Consider the following 16,895-nt stretch of genomic DNA (forward strand, 5'->3'; position numbering starts at 1 on the left):
AATCCCTATTTCGCCCCCGTAAATTGCAATAATACCCAAATTCTCCCTGTCAAGTGTCGAGACCCATCACTCACAGAACCCAGAGGCCTTATATCTCTCTCTCTCTAACTCCCGCTCTCTCTCTCCTCCTCCTCCCTTCTCTCTCTCCCCCCCATACCAACCCAGAGATTGCATTTATTCTCTGTATAGTATCGATCGGTCGGCTGCAGTCTCTCCAGCCATGACGATGATGACTCCGCAGCCGTTGGATGTAACTCCACTACCTTATGACTCTCATTTTTCCATTTATGCTCATTTCGGCTTTTTAGCTTTTTCCGTGGTCTATGGCTGTGTATGTTCATGCATATTAGCAATTTGTTGGCATTTTCTCCAATTCGTGCCTCGCGGCGGAAGTTTTGGTGTCTGTATGCTTGCTTTCGTGTGTGTGGGCTGGATGGTTGGATCAACTAGGGTTTTGTGTGAGCGAAAAAGGAGGTTTAAGTTAGTTTGTATTTGAATTTGTTGTAATTGTGTTGATTTACTGCGAATGATTGGATTCGAGATTATAGCTTCTGGAATGAAGCCTAATGTCTACTGGATCAAGCTCATTTCGTTTTCATTTTTATCTGGCTTCTGGACTTTAGCAGCAGGAAGATGAAGAGATGTTGGTTCCGCACTCGGATTTAGTGGAAGGTCCTCAGCCTTTAGTTGAAGGCCCTCAGCCAATGGAAGGTGCCGCACTCTGCCACACTATTGAAATTGTTGATATCTGTTTATAAGATGGATGCATGCATATGTGCTAGATACTGCCATGATTCGTTAGCTGGTCTTTTGATTTTGTTGTATTAATTATATATAACTATTTCATTGTTGGATTCTTCACTTCTTATGTTTATTAAACAATACTTCTGATTTAAAAGTTGCTTTGGTCCAAGTGTACTAATATTTAGTAGCATTTTATAATTTCCTAGTGGTACCAGCCGACAATGACAATGCAGGAAGTGTGGAGAACCAGGCCAATGAAGAGCCACAAGCATCACGTCACACGTGGACAATTGAGAACTTTTCTCGACTGAATACGAAGAAGATGTATTCTGATATCTTCACTGTCGGGGGTTATAAATGGTAATTTTGGAATTAGGAATTTGGCCTCATCCGTTTCTGTCTACGTGTTAGTGGCGTCCAACAATTGAAATTTATTATGTCTGTTAGAGTTACTTTGCACTTAGCATTATGGTGCTAGATTACTTAAATTTAGACCTTGCATTATTATAGAAAGAAACCTGATTGCCTTTTGACACGTGTTTCCTTTTGCAGGCGCGTGCTTATTTTTCCAAAGGGAAACAATGTGGACTATTTGTCAATGTATTTAGATGTGGCTGATTCGGCTACCTTGCCCTATGGGTGGAGTAGATATGCACAGTTTAGCTTGGCTGTAGTTAATCAAATGCATAGCAAACTTACAGTCAAGAAAGGTACAACCAAGAATTAGATCTGTTTGATACCTTTATGTAGCTAAAGCTTGATATATGTATTTAGACTCATGATGGAGACTTGCATGTGCTGGTCTGTATATATGTGATAATGGTATAGGTTTGTGATAAATATCTCTTCAATGATTCATGTTCCTTAGTCTTGTACTGGATGATCCCAGCTTGTAAACTAGATGACAATGAATCTTAGAGTGTCCGTGATGCTTTCCTTCCATAACACTACGATCAAGAAACTAATTCTCAGTTATGTACGCAAGTTTTATTATCAAGTCTCTAGAAAAAGTTTTAGTTGATTGTATGGTTGGCCTGATAACTCGGTGATTTTCATTTTGAGTGAATAGCTTGGCTGTTAAATGTTGGAAAATAAAAGTTGTCTACATTCTGTTGCTTTCTGAAGCATTTGCTACCTAAATCATAATTGTTGCGATTTATTCTTCGTTTTCTTGGGTTTTGCAGACACACAACACCAGTTCAATCAAAGGGAGAGCGATTGGGGTTTCACGTCTTTCATGCCTCTCAGTGAACTTTATGATCCCAACAAAGGGTACCTTGTGAATGATACTTGTGTAGTTGAAGCTGATGTTGCTGTACGCAAGGTTGTTGATTACTGGGCATATGACTCAAAGAAGGAGACAGGTTACGTTGGGCTTAAGAACCAGGGGGCAACTTGTTACATGAACTCTTTGCTGCAAACTTTGTACCATATTCCTTATTTCAGAAAGGTTATATTAATATCTCGTTCTGATTAGCCAATATTTGAATACGTGAGGTCATTAATCATTATTATGGAGAAGCCTTACTTTAAATATGTTATATCAGGCTGTATATCATATGCCAACGACGGAGAATGATATCCCTACTGGGAGTATCCCTTTGGCTTTACAGAGTTTATTCTATAAGCTCCAATACAATGACACCAGTGTGGCTACAAAAGAATTGACTAAATCATTTGGATGGGACACTTATGATTCATTCATGCAACATGATGTTCAAGAACTTAACAGAGTTTTATGTGAGAAGCTTGAAGACAAGATGAAGGTACTAAAAATTCTGACCAAAACGTCCTCTTTGAAAGATTTTTTCTGTACCTATAAGAAGGTCATTTTGGACTTCATCCTTTTTCTTTTACTGGACAGGGAACTGTTGTTGAAGGGACCATCCAAAAGTTATTTGAAGGCCATCATATGAATTATATTGAATGTATCAATGTGGACTTCAAATCAACAAGAAAAGAATCATTTTATGGTATTATTTGTTTTTGAGGACATCCTTAGTCTTTTCATTGAGGACGACTTTATTCTAACAGTTGTTCTCGTGGCAGACCTTCAACTTGATGTAAAAGGTTGCAAGGATGTTTATGCTTCATTTGACAAGTATGTGGAAGTAGAACGCCTTGAAGGAGATAACAAATACCATGCCGAGGAACATGGTTTGCAGGTATATAATTCCTTGACCAGATAATGATGTAGTTTGTCTATATGTATATGTTTTTGAAGGTTGATAACTACAAGAAGATCTTTGTGCTGCATCATAATCTAGACTTGACTGTGAGGGTTAGCATTTCCACAAATTGAAGTTTTAGAACAAATTAGTGGGAGAGTCAATCTGTCTTGTGTCAGCAGGTATTTAATGAGAATAGTTTACCAGTCTATAAAAGTGGAAAGGTGTTGAAATAGAAATATATCTGTGCAACTCTGGCCTTCGTCTTGTGATTAGACTTGCACTAGAGTCGATGTCAATGTGATTCTGGCACCTCCAGTGTATGGTGTTATGATAATAATGTAATTTATGGGTCTGGATAAGTGAATATTGATTGGGAGATTGATAATGGATGATAATAATGTAATTTATGGGTCTGGATAAGTGAATATTGATTGGGAGATTGATAATGGAATCTCAATAACATAATTATAACAGTAGACCTCTTGTTTTGTGAAGCTCTGAAGTCTCCCCAGACAGATCTTTGAGGATACACTATAAGTGTCATGCTATGAACCTGTCTGGATTGTGTTAGGGTGGCAGGGAAAGTTGCATTTGTTTCTTTTTAGAGATATGGCATGGCTATCAAGCAAGTTTCTAGTGATCAACAGATAAAAATATATTTACATTGTGAGAGGTGCATTTCGTTTTTTGCATTGATAAAGCATTTTGAATCATGTTATGATAAAAGTCTATATAGTTCTTCGCTTTTCCATCTGTACTTGACTTATGACAAGTCATATATGGAGTCTGCAATGGTTATTTTCAGAGGAACATGTCATCATTGGAAGGAAATTTTATTAGGTTGATCTGATAGTAACAAGATTGTGGGGCACCAGAATTTCTTTTCGTTAGACGAAGGCTTTGATGATTCTGTTTGAATGTCATTAAGATGGCTTCATACATTATATGGTAGTCATGATAAATGCATTTTTTTGGGTTAGGTGCAGGGAATGGCGACTCACAAGTATAAGAAATTTTAGTTTGCTTTCTTAATTGATGCAATGTTTCTTCTACATGAGCTTTTCTCATTACTTATTATCTAAATAGTATTTTTCTGAATATTAGGATGCCAAGAAGGGTGTCTTGTTCATTGACTTTCCTCCAGTCCTACAGCTTCAGTTAAAGCGATTCGAGTATGATTTTATGAGAGATACAATGGTGAAGGTTAGTGGCTCATACAGTAAACTTCTTCACCTTAGGGGTGGGATTTAAATGAGTGCTTTTCCACAAGATTCAATTTCTTTTGCTAAATCTCCTTGTACTTGCTCTAAATCTCTTTGATGATATCGAAATAGTGCTTATACTGAGATGATGGTACTGAATTAGTTCAACTGTTCCAAACTGTCCCACTCAATTTTTGAGTAAATTGGTTCTGGCCTTGGTTTGATCCCTTATGCTGCTGGCTCCTGTTTGCTACAGCTCCTCAATGTAAATGAGAAAAAAAAAAAAACAAATTGGCTTCTCCATTTTGTTTCACGTGACATGTGGTTGACGCTTTGGAGAAGCTTTACCCATCTTCTTTAATCATGCTGTATTGATTTATATATGAAATTAGATAGAACAATGTCTTTTCTCTTTTTATCATTTCTTCAGAAGGGGATTTTCTCAATCAATACTAGTGTATGCATAATATCTTTTTCTAACACAATTTTCCTTTCAGTGCTTTAATGGTTTAAGTCTGATGATCTTTGAGTGAAACAATAGGTGTTGAATCTATTGTAAATTGTTACTGCTGCAGATAAATGACCGCTATGAATTTCCATTAGAGCTTGATCTTGATAGAGATAATGGCAAGTATTTATCACCAGAAGCTGATAGGAGTGTGCGAAATCTTTACACACTTCATAGGTAAATTGTACACCCTTTATATTTGTGGCTATCCTCACATGTTTTTCTGTTACACCTTTCACCTGAAGCTGATAGGAGGATACTTGTCTTGCTTGTTTCCTTGTCAACAGTGTCTTGGTTCATAGTGGTGGGGTGCATGGTGGACATTATTATGCCTTCATCAGGCCAACTCTTACTGATCAATGGTATGTCTCAGTAATTCTGAATAATCTGTTATACATTCCTCTCAATGTTTTAAAGTACGTTTTGTAAGGCGAAACGTTTTTCTTCCGCCTCACAAGGCGTTAGTTTCGAAACGGAGTGAGGCGGAATAAAAAAACGGAATTCGTAACAAAACACATAAATTATACCTAATGTCATAAAACACATAAAGACATAGCAAATATTCCAAAATACATAAAAACATAGCAAATAATTCAAAATACATAAGTTCATAGCTGCTATTAAGTGTTTAAAATCTTAAATTAAAGTCACATACATGAAAAGGAGAGGAGAGGAGCGCAGAGGGTTGACGCTAGTTGCCGCTGGGTTTTTCAATTTTTAAAACCTTATGACCTTCTATTTTAATTTTAATATGTTAATTACACTTAAATTATAAGTGCCCATTTAAATTAGGGTTCAATTTAACTAAGCCCATCTATTTTCGCACCAAATGCCCTGAAGCCCAGTCCAATTAAGTTCAGAAAATCAGAAAACCTAACTTGCGCTTTGCAGCGGCTCACAGCGCCTCACCGCCTTGGCCCGCCTCGGCGAGGTGGAGGCGTACGTTCAGGGGGGAGGGGAAAAAACGGCGCATGAGGAACGGTATCCTGCCGCCCCGCCTTGAAACGGCGTTTAAGCGGCGTTTTTTTCCGTTTTTTAAAACATTGATTCCTCTTTTACTTCCCTTCAGATATTTATACTTGGATAGCTGTGGAGATTGAACTAATTGGAACTTACCAATTTCATTATGATGGTGACTGCACTAAGGCATGCAATTATTTGTTACGTTGGACTAGTTTATTTGGTCTTGTCTTATTGTCTCAATCTCATCTTGCCATTGTATATTGCATATGCATTTTTTTGCCTCGTTTTGATGGTTTACTTTCCACTCTTGCCAATTAATGAGGGTTATGGCTCATTTTTCAGGTACAAATTTGATGATGAGAGGGTCACCAAAGAAGATGTGAAAAGAGCACTAGAAGAGCAGTATGGTGGTGAGGAGGAGGTGATATGTCTGCCTTTCGATTTTCATCTCCCGAACTCTCTATTTTATAGTGGTGCTTATGTTCATTTATGTTGCAGTTGCCACAGACAAATCCTGGTTACAATAACACTCCTTTCAAATTTACCAAATACTCGAATGCGTACATGCTTGTGTATATACGAGTGAGTGACAAGGATAAAATAATCTGTGATGTGGATGAAAAGGACATTGCTGAGCATCTTAGGGTAATATTTATGCTATGTACATCTGCCATTTATTAAGGATTTTTTTTTCTTGTTCTTACTTGAAACTTAACATGCCGTACTTAAACCAGATAAGACTGAAAAAAGAACAAGAAGAAAAGGAAGATAAGAGAAGATACAAAGCGCAGGCTCACCTTTACACTATTATAAAGGTTATTTCTCAACAGACAATTCTCATCTACAATTGACCTTCTTATTTCTTGAAATGGACTGCTGAAGCAACTCATTTCCAATGTAGGTTGCTCGAGATGAGGACCTGAGGGAACAGATTGGAAAGGATATCTATTTTGACCTTGTCGATCATGATAAAGTCCGTAATTTTCGAATCCAGAAACAGATGCCTTTTCACCTTTTCAAGGTACTTTATGTTTTGTTTAAAATTAGTGAAATGGTTATTATCTTAATTGCAGCTTATTGTGTGATGAAAAATATATATTGTGATAACATAGATGCTTGTTAATGAAACTTTTTGGAGGAAGTGAAGCAATTTAATTATAATTCCTAGATGGTCTGCAGTTGTAGTGATCCTATTGGTATTTCAGTAAACAAGAAGAAGAAATTATGTAATTATGTACAAAGTGGGGCCATTTGTTGCTTGGTAGGGTTTATGTCTTTCTGGTCTAAATATAGTGATTGCAGGCAGGTCAATTGGAGAGAAAGGTGTGAATTTTTACTTCCCTAAGATGAGACTTAGTGGAAATAAGGTGTGAGATGGTACATGTTTGGAAACAGATATGCCTCATCTACTACTTTTATAAACAAAAAATTGTGAATGCTATAAACCACATAGAATTTGATCAATTAAGTCATGCATGAAATTAATCATAATAATGCCAACCAGTTCTAAGGAATTCAAATGCGAACCTTAACCTTAATGGTGAGGGAGAGACGGATGAAAATTAATGTGGAACCCTGTTAGTAAACTATTATTAAAAATCTCGATCTCTTTTCCTCTTGGCCTTGGTGACTACTTAAAATTAGATTTATTCTTTCAAGAATCCTGGGTTTATAATATTCTATTCACTCTTTTGATGCTTCAATTTTTCATGAGTTTGTGCACAGTGGATGGTAAATCGGTATCATGTTTTTCATTACTCGTTTCCATCACATTTTGTTTCTATTGCTGCAACATGCATTTCTCCCTTTTCAACTCTGTGTGCATGTGCATATTTCTTTCCTTTTTTCTTTTGAATCATCTCAACATGATGAATCATATTTCATGTTTCATGTGAAAGTACAAGTCTCATTTATGTGTATGCTTACTTTTGAAGGAAGAGGTTGCCAAAGAACTTGGTATACCAGTTCAGTTTCAGCGCTTTTGGATATGGGCAAAAAGACAAAACCATACTTACCGCCCAAACCGACCATTAACAGCCCAAGAGGAAGCTCAAACGGTAATTATATGTGCTATGTTGCTTATCTGTAGATTATTTGGAAATACATGGATAATACCCATTTTGATGGTGCTTGGGGCACTCGTCAATAGCATTTCTCAAAACTATAATGTCGCAAGTGGTGCATTGTACTTACTTTTAGATTGGTGGCCAGCTTATATCTACTTCTCTTTTTTTTTTTTTTTTTTTTTTTTTTTTTTTTTTTGCCGTTGGCAAGCTTTATGTCAATTATAATTCTTGGGGCATCAAGTGTTTTATTGTCCTCTCTCTTCGTTCTTGCTTTTATTATTATTTTTTTCCATATTTTTGTGGTGTTGTGGAGGATGGGGGAGGGAGGTGATAAAAGTGTACCAGGTGTCTCACATTAGAAGATGCATTTATTAAGAATCACTGGTCCCACCGTCAAAAAAAAGAAAAGAATCACTGGTCCCTTTTCTTTTTAATGTTCCCTATTCAATCAATGAGACGTCGGTATTATAGTAAAATTGTATTCAGTTTCAAGCTTCTGGTAGATTATTAACTTATTGCAGATGTTTTTTGCTTCTTGTTCATGTATACTATTGATGATGCTTTGTTACCAACTATCCTCTTAGGCTTTCTGGACAGTCATTATCTCGTCTCCAGTTGGTTTCAGCTTTGCTAAATCTTGAAAGCAGCAGCCAATATTTCCTTAGTTATTTTGTTTTATTTTCCTGTTCATGCTTATGCTGCGCAGGTAGGAACACTGCGGGAAGTCTCAAATAAAGCCCATAATGCAGAGTTAAAGTTGTTTTTGGAAGTAGAACGTGGACCGGTATATCTTTTGCCCTATATAGAAATAATATATACTACTTGCTTGCGTATGGGCATATTGAGGAAAGTTTGTTTCTCCTATTGAAATTATAGGATTTACAACTGGTACCACCTCCGGAAAAAATTAAGGAAGACATACTGCTATTCTTTAAACTCTACGATCCTCATAAAGAAGAGCTCCGGTACGTCACCTCAACGAGAATGCAGTGCATCATTTTAACTTTTATGAATTTTGCCTGCTAATGGTCATTGAATCATTTTCTTTTTCCAGATATGTTGGTAGACTTTTTGTAAAAAGTACTGGCAAGCCTCTTGAGATCCTAACGAAGCTGAATGAGTTAGCTGGGTTCGCTCCTGATCAAGAAATTGAACTCTTTGAGGTATGTCTTCGCGCTACACCATAGTTCACGTCTGGATTGTTCTGTTGGACAACAGGATGTTGCAGATAAAACAAATATGTATTACTTTTCTTGATTTAAGATGGATGGTGCATTATTTGCAATGTGTACAGGAAATCAAATTTGAGCCATCTGTTATGTGTGAACGCCTTGATAAACGAGCTTCATTCCGATTCAGTCAGGTATTTTCTGTTCTATTTTTCGTAAAATTTGTTTGTTTCTCTTTATGTATCATATGCTGACTCTCTTTCTCTTTCTCTCTCACTCATACACGTGCACAGATTGAAGATGGGGACATTATCTGCTTCCAGAAACGGCCGCCCCCTGAAACTGATGAGCAAGTTCGATTTCCTGATGTTCCTTCATATCTAGAATATGTGAAAAATCGCCAGGTTGATATTACTCCACCGCCCTCTGTCCCTCTTCTGAGTATTGGGTTTTTGTCTTGAGAAATAGTTCATGCAATGTGTTGTGACTCAAGCTTTCCATCTTTAAATGTTGCCAAAAAAATGCTCGGAGGATTTACTGTCAATCACCTCTTTATGTTTATTCCATTAACTCCTACCGTGCTCTTTTTCAACTGCTTCTAGGTGAACTTCATTTTACTATAATTATTTGTCAACTCTCAACTCCCCCTCTTTTCATTGTTGAGGGGTGATCACTTATTCTTAATATTCCATGGGTCTTTTTTCTGGAACTTTTGTATATGTGCAAAGAGCTAGTTCTGGAAGTTCTTGTGTGTGAAGAGCTAGTTCTGAAACTTTTGTATTTGCAACTTTTGACTTGTTTTTCCCTTTGCTTCGGTCCAAAATGTGTGCTTCAACTCTGGCAGATCGTCCATTTTCGAGCTTTAGAGAGGCCTAAGGAGGACGAATTTTGTCTGGAGTTGTGAGTGCTATCTGATATCCCTTATCGACTCTTTCATTTGATTTGTCTGAACCGTTTTTTGGGAAAAGTGTGTATAACCATTTCTGGCTTAATATGCAGAGCAAAAAATCACACCTATGATGATGTTGTGGAAAGAGTAGCCCAGCACCTGAGCTTGGATGATCCGTCTAAGATCCGGCTTACTCCTCACAATTGCTACTCTCAGCAACCAAAGCCCAATCCTATCAAATATCGTTCAGTTGATCATTTGATAGACATGCTTGTCCACTACAATCAGGTGGGTCTAATTTTGCTTATTCATGGGCAATTATGAAGGGAGAGTGTGCAAGCATCCTTGTGTGTTGTGTGATACTCTTACTGATCACAGATAATTTGGTGACTTGTGATAGATATCGGATATACTCTATTATGAAGTCCTGGACATCCCTCTTCCAGAATTGCAGTGCCTGAAAACATTAAAGGTTGCGTTCCATCATGCAACAAAGGATGAGGTGCTAGAACTGCTCTGCCCTTGTAAATTTCTATTCAACTGAGTCAAATAAATCATTGACACATGTCTCTTATGGTCTTTCTCAGGCAACAATCCTTAACATTAGGTTGCCTAAACCAAGCACTGTCGGAGATGTGCTCAATGAAATTAAAACAAAGGTAAGCTTGGTTAACTGCAAGTTGTATTCAATTATGAAAACATGGAGCTGCTTATGTGTTCAATGGATGCCCCATTGAAGAAACAAAAGTAGGGGCAAACATTTATTTTAACAGGTCATGAAACTGATTCGTTGTTAATACACTCATTTCTCTCTATAGTGTTTTCTGTTTAATGTTTTTAATTAAGTTTCCTTGGTGTTGAATTAGTTAAGAAAAATGTAAAAAGAAGTGAGAATATAGCTTGACAACGTCTGACATCCTTTTCATCTAATGATAGGTAGAGTTGTCTCATCCAAATGCTGAACTTAGGCTGCTTGAAGTTTTCTATCACAAGATTTACAAGGTAATGTTCTCTACTGTGACATATTTTCTTAGAATAGAACTGCCGTGACATTCTGATCTATCGATGTTCGTAAAATCCTGTGTGAAATATTACTTTGTTTTCAAACTAAAAATTCCAATTTGGAGATTTATGGTTGAGGAGTTTGTGTTTCATTATCCTGTGTGATTTGCTTGGGTTTCAGTTAGAACTAGATGTTGAATTTTCTTCTTCTTCTTCTTCTTTTTTTCCTCTCTTCTTCTGACCTGATACTTACATGGTTTTTGCAAATCCTGCCTGGATTACTTGACTAGAAATTTATAACTTCGACGTCCTCTTCACCAACTTGTAGAAGTTATGACTTGCAGTGTCCTTAGATTACAAGACTGTGTTCTCGACTCATAATTTACATGCTCTCTCTTCATTTTACAGATTTTCCCTACCAGTGAGAAGATTGAAAATATAAATGATCAATACTGGACGTTACGCGCAGAGGAGGTATCTTTGCTCAAAATATTATGTTGTTGTGCGGTATTTCCTTATACTCTTACATGGGGTGAACCATGCCTAGCAAACAATCATCAAATCAATGAATTCCGGATGTGCTGTGGCAAATGTCCAAGAATTAAAAGACATAACTATTTATGAACATATTTGGAGTGCGTTTTCTTTGGTTGCAAATTTATCTAATGACAAAGGAGTGATAAAAAAAATGGAACAATTTTATCAAATTTAAGTGATCCCACCTTTCTTTACACCATGTTCTGTAGGGTGGGAAAAAAGTTTATCCACCTTTTTCCCCACATTTTAGATGGGAAAATATTATCACATGAATTCCCCATGATAATATTATCATGAATTGGAGTGAAAAGGAGGGAAAGGGGGCTGCCCAGAATTTTTTTCCATCCTGCCCACAGAACATGTGAAAAGAGTGGAAAAAGGGTGAAAATATATTTTCCGCCCCTTTCATCAAGGAGAACGCACACTTAGTGGAAGTTGTATCCATGCTGAATTATAAGATCATTATTGGTTGGTTTGTTTTGGCTGATGTTACTTGTTTATTCATCTTATAAAGCTAGTTTTCTTGTTCTATCTTAGATTCCAGAAGAGGAAAAGAACTTGGGACAAAATGATCGCCTGATTCATGTTTACCATTTCACAAAGGAGACTGCACAGAATCAAGTGGTACTATATATGTACAGGATTCTAGTATTCATAATAGAATAAACATTTATTCTGTCAACTTCAATTTTTTTTTTTGTGTGGTCAAACAGCAAGTTCAGAATTTCGGGGAACCGTTCTTTTTGGTCATTCACGAAGGAGAGACATTAGCAGAGGTCAAAGCACGAATTCAAAAGAAATTGCAGGTCCCAGATGAAGAGTTTTCTAAGGTATTGCCGCTCACTGTCAAACTAATATTTCACTTTGCTAAAAGTTTTGGTTAATACTAGGTGACCAGTGGTTTTCTAACTGTTTATGATATTTTCTTAAATATTCAGTGGAAGTTTGCCTTTTTGTCATTGGGACGTCCCGAGTATCTGGAGGACTCGGATGTTGTGTCCACTCGTTTTCAGGTCTTGTTTTGCTTTTCAAATCTTTCCTTTTTTGGTTAAATTTTGGTATCGGTCATGCTATTCAAGCATTTTCAATGTTAAGTACACTGAGGAATTTGCATTCCTATCTTCCAGAGAAGAGATGTATATGGTGCTTGGGAGCAGTACCTGGGGTTAGAGCACTCAGACACGACCCCCAAAAGGTCTTATAATGCGAGCCAGGTATTATTCTTGGACATCCTTATTCACTTCTTCATTTATTCACTCAGACTAGACTTGTCCAGTGTATAAATACATTTCATGGTATATTCTTGTGTTATTGCAGAATCGCCACACATTTGAGAAGCCAGTAAAAATATACAATTAAGTCCAATTCCTGCTAATCTTAGATTGCATTGACGTTGATGCCAAAACGACTAGTTTGAAAATCTTCAAGCACGGATTGAAACAGACAATGTGATGTAGAAAGGTGGACAAAGCATGTTTGATGGTTTCTCCCTCCTGTGGCTTCACCAAGGGATCTGGCGGTTTTTTTTTTGGTTACTATGATTATTGTTACTACTACCTTCTCCGCTTTACTCGGATGGGAAGCAGAGCCTCCACTGCTATATGTATGTTGTTTTTTTTTTTTTTTTTTTTGTTGTGGTTGGTAGTTCTTGGACTTCTCATCTTCCCCAATTTTACTTGTTTTGAAGTAGCAGTTGGAAAATTTTACGTTGTCCCTATGTAAGTTAACATTAAGAGATTTTTGCCAAATTGGGTTGTAAAGTGGGTATAGTTAGGCCGTACATTTGTCTAATGCATATCACATTGATTTTGATTTGAACACCCCTGTCCCCTTTCCTATTGGTTGTATCTTGTGCGTTTGTCTGTATAAAGTAGGAAAAGAAAAGGAGAATCATGTGTTTTCTCAATAATTAATACACAGATTTTTTTTAGTTCATGAGTACCTCCAAGTTCCAACACTACTTACGCTAACGTGAATAATTTAATCTTTCATCTAGAGATAGTTTTCTTCTCTTATGGAGGCCATCCCAAACATGGGGAGGAGAAGCTGTACAAAATCTTCTACTCTGAAGAAAGCGACTTTTCCCTCAAGAAAAAAGAACTCTGATAATTGGCATCGTACACAAGCTGTATTTGAGCGGCATCAAATAAGTTGTCTTTATTGTGAAGGATTTTTTATGAAAGTGGAGGTGCGGTTAGGCCTGCTTATTCGGATACCGGGTATTCATTATATCAGAACCGAACCGAAATTCGTCGGTTATCGGGTAACCGATACCCGGTGTTTAGTTCAATGGTACGGTTATCGGTTATAGGTTTTGAGATTTTTTGGTTATCGGGTATACCCGTTTAACCGATTAAATTAATTTAAAAATTACAAATTACTAATTTTATTGATATGAATATTAACTTAAAACTAATAAAATATTGATCAATAAATATAAACCTTATTAAAATATTAAGCATTAACTTAATCAAATCAATAAGTGTATTACGTGAAGTATATTTATACCACAATCTTCAATTTTTGTCTTGAAATATGATGCTTTTTTGTCTTGAAATATTTGAAACTTCTTGCAGGTCTTCTAATATTTTAGTAATTATATTTATATTTTTCATTATAATGGTCTTTTACATATTTTCATCATTGAGGTTTGTTGTGGTGGTGATCATAATTCATAGGTTTGAAATTTGTTCGTGAATGCTTGATACAAATAAACAATTTATACCAATTATATCACATGCATGCACCCAACTAAACAGTTATTATAATCTAAAATACTTTAATGAAAGCTTTTTGCAAAAAAAATTTCCGAGAAAAATATTTTAATGCGGTTTTTTTTGGTTACCCGCCCGTATAACCGTCCCGTTTAACCAGTAACCGAATACCGTTCGGATTCGGATACGGGTAACATATTTGCTGTATATTCGGGTATGGGTACCCGCACTTTGGGTACGTTATCCGGTACCCGACCTGTTCATCACCCCTAGGTGCGGTTATTGGACCAATTTTAGTGTCGTGCTTGTGTCGATTTTTATTTGTAGGTATTGGTTGTCATCTCACAGCTAGGGAAGGTATCATCCTTTAAAAAAAGCACAGGATGTATTACATCCTGCAGATTTTTTAAAATATAAAAATTAAAATACACAATATAAGAATTTTAATACTCTCTCCGTCCATGAAAAAATTTCTTAAGAGGGAGTGCCATAAGTTTCAAAACAAAATTGTTGAGTGTATTAAGAGTGTAGAAAAAGTTGTTGAGTATGTCTAGAATGGTGAAAATGTGTTTTAATTAATATTGAGAGTGGTAAAAAAGTGAAAAGTTAAAGTCAATGAGATATTTATAAGTGATGGGGTATAGTCCGAAAATAGGTAGCAATTTCTTTTATGGATATTCCAAAAAGAAAAAGTAGTAAGTTTTTTCGTGGACGAATAGAGTATAATATATAATTAGAAGCCATAGGAAATGTCAAGTAAAACTTTAAATTAAGGAAAGAGCTTGAATCATTAATTTTATTTTATTAATAGACTATCATATGCTATATTAATTATTATAAATCACTATTATTAGTATAAATAACATATTATTTTTTAAGCGATTATACAACTCATTGAAATGAGTTGGATGAGTTAACGATATTACTATGCGTGTTTGAGGTGCAAATTAATAATTAACGGACATTTATATATGTATTATTACTTTATTAGTAGTTACTCTGTAAATTCGAGTTTTAACGAGATAAATAATTATGTTTATAATAACTTATATTTAATTAATTACATATTTTGTAAATTAAAATGATTTGGATAATTAACGGGTATGATTGTACTGATTCTAGAAGAGAATGGACAGCCAAATTACTTTTAAAAATTGGTCCAAACATAAATCGATATGCTTACATGAACTTTTTATTCAATTTTTAATCCTTTTTATTTATTTCATTTATTACTAAAGTTAATTTTATAATGTTCGAGTTCTTATTGCGAAATATATCCAATTAATATAACAAATACTACTCCATTCATCCCATGACAAATGTCTCACTTTCCATAATGAGATGTTCAATTATAAATGTTTCATTCCTTTTTTAGCAATATATTCTCTCTATACCTAATATTTAAATAATTTCCACCAACTCACTTTATCTACTTTCTACACATTTATTAATTTTTGTGCCCAAAAGTAATTGGACATTTGTAATGAAACGGATGGAGTAATATTTAAAAATATAAATTTAAACGAGTTTGAATAACTAGTGAGTATTGTTATACGTGTTTGAGAATTAAATGAGTAATAACATTATTTTTTAATTGTATTTAAGATGATTATCGTTATGTATATTTTAGACGTATATGTGTGGTTGAATCGTACGAGTCTTATCATTTTGGTTTGTTGTCATATTCAAAACAACCAATAATTCCAAACAATTAAACTCTTAGATAGACATGAAGTTATTTTTATAATTTTTAATTATAAATTAAAATATAAATTGATTTTCTGTCAAAATTCAATGGATTAAAACTTACAAATAGTAATTCAATGGAGTATAAATTAGTAAAGAAAACAATAGAAGGATTGAATCTTATTAAATGTAAATAAATAAAAAGGATTGAATCTTATTAAGGTAAACAGATGTTAATATGTATCTTAATGTAATAATCTAACTAAAATAAATTGTGGATTTTAAAGATTTAAAATAATTAGAATATACTCCATTTGTCCTTAAAAAGTAGTCATAGAAAAAGACGACACATATTTTAATAAAAATAGTTGAGCGTATTATAAATGGAGAATGAGTATCATTTAAAAAGTAGTAGTATTTTTTTTAACAATTTAAAAAGTAGTATTAATAATGATAATTATTATATTGTGAGTGGAGAAAGAGGTTCACTACGTGATAGAAAATTTCAAAAAATGAGAAAGGATTAATTTTTGTGGACATCTCAAAATGACCAACTTTTAATAGATGGATGAAATAAAAATTATTAGAATTACAATTAAAACATGAAATTAAAAAGTTATAAATAAAGACTGTTGATAAATAAGATAGAAGATTGTGCATACTTTGAATTCTCGAATTAAATATTTCACCGTGCAACAAATAGTGCAAAAAATAGGATGAATATATTTAAGAATATTTAATACCTTCCCCGTCCACAGTGTGGTGTGAATGAAATGATACAAATTTTAAGAAAATATTGAAAAATGTGTATAAAATAAAGAAATAATCCTACTAATGTTGATTAGTTAGTTAATTAATAAATGGTTTATAAGATGAACTTTTGTAAATACTATGTGCGAATGAGGTTTCTTTTTAAAAAAAAAATAAAAAATTGTTACAACCAAAGAAAGGAAAAAACCCACTCACACTCTAGCTCCTAAGGTGACTCGAACCCCCGACCTATTGGTTGGAGGTGAAGTGTCTTACCAACAGACTACGCTTCATCGTCAAAAAATAATCAGATTTGGAAGCTACTCCATAATGCGAATGAGGTTTCAATATAAAAGTATATATCATAAAATATAAAGAATATATTTATTGTGGATGAATAAAAATGACAAAAAGATCATAGCAGAAGAGTGGAGTAATAGTATTTAAATGTATTTAGCGAACATTATAAATAATTTGAGAATTTTTAACAGTTA

At 34.8% G+C, this 16,895-nt stretch overlaps 1 protein-coding gene across 2 annotated transcripts; it reads left to right on the forward strand.

The window, feature by feature from the left end:
• The first annotated feature begins 2 nt into the window (after nt 1–2).
• LOC131020444 (ubiquitin C-terminal hydrolase 12-like) lies at nt 3–13,069 on the forward strand. 2 transcript variants are annotated; one of them, XM_057949244.1, is made up of 32 exons: nt 3–250; nt 624–711; nt 951–1,104; nt 1,297–1,454; nt 1,929–2,194; nt 2,292–2,510; nt 2,609–2,717; nt 2,794–2,909; nt 4,020–4,118; nt 4,693–4,802; nt 4,913–4,987; nt 5,931–6,009; nt 6,087–6,233; nt 6,323–6,403; nt 6,490–6,609; nt 7,523–7,645; nt 8,361–8,438; nt 8,531–8,619; nt 8,709–8,817; nt 8,949–9,017; nt 9,117–9,227; nt 9,668–9,723; nt 9,823–10,000; nt 10,113–10,214; nt 10,300–10,371; nt 10,649–10,714; nt 11,123–11,188; nt 11,789–11,875; nt 11,965–12,081; nt 12,190–12,264; nt 12,379–12,465; nt 12,569–13,069. In XM_057949244.1, the coding sequence occupies exons 1-32, from the start codon at nt 221–223 to the stop codon at nt 12,608–12,610; spliced, it is 3,378 nt and encodes a 1,125-aa protein (XP_057805227.1). In that variant the 5' UTR covers nt 3–220; the 3' UTR covers nt 12,611–13,069. The 2 variants fall into 2 exon arrangements, with proteins under 2 accessions (XP_057805227.1, XP_057805228.1); XM_057949245.1 differs by having other exon boundaries at nt 57–250; nt 627–711.
• The last annotated feature ends 3,826 nt before the right edge of the window (nt 13,070–16,895 follow it).

This window comes from Salvia miltiorrhiza, chromosome 4, assembly GCF_028751815.1.
Source record: "Salvia miltiorrhiza cultivar Shanhuang (shh) chromosome 4, IMPLAD_Smil_shh, whole genome shotgun sequence".
Lineage (NCBI taxonomy): Eukaryota > Viridiplantae > Streptophyta > Magnoliopsida > Lamiales > Lamiaceae > Salvia > Salvia miltiorrhiza.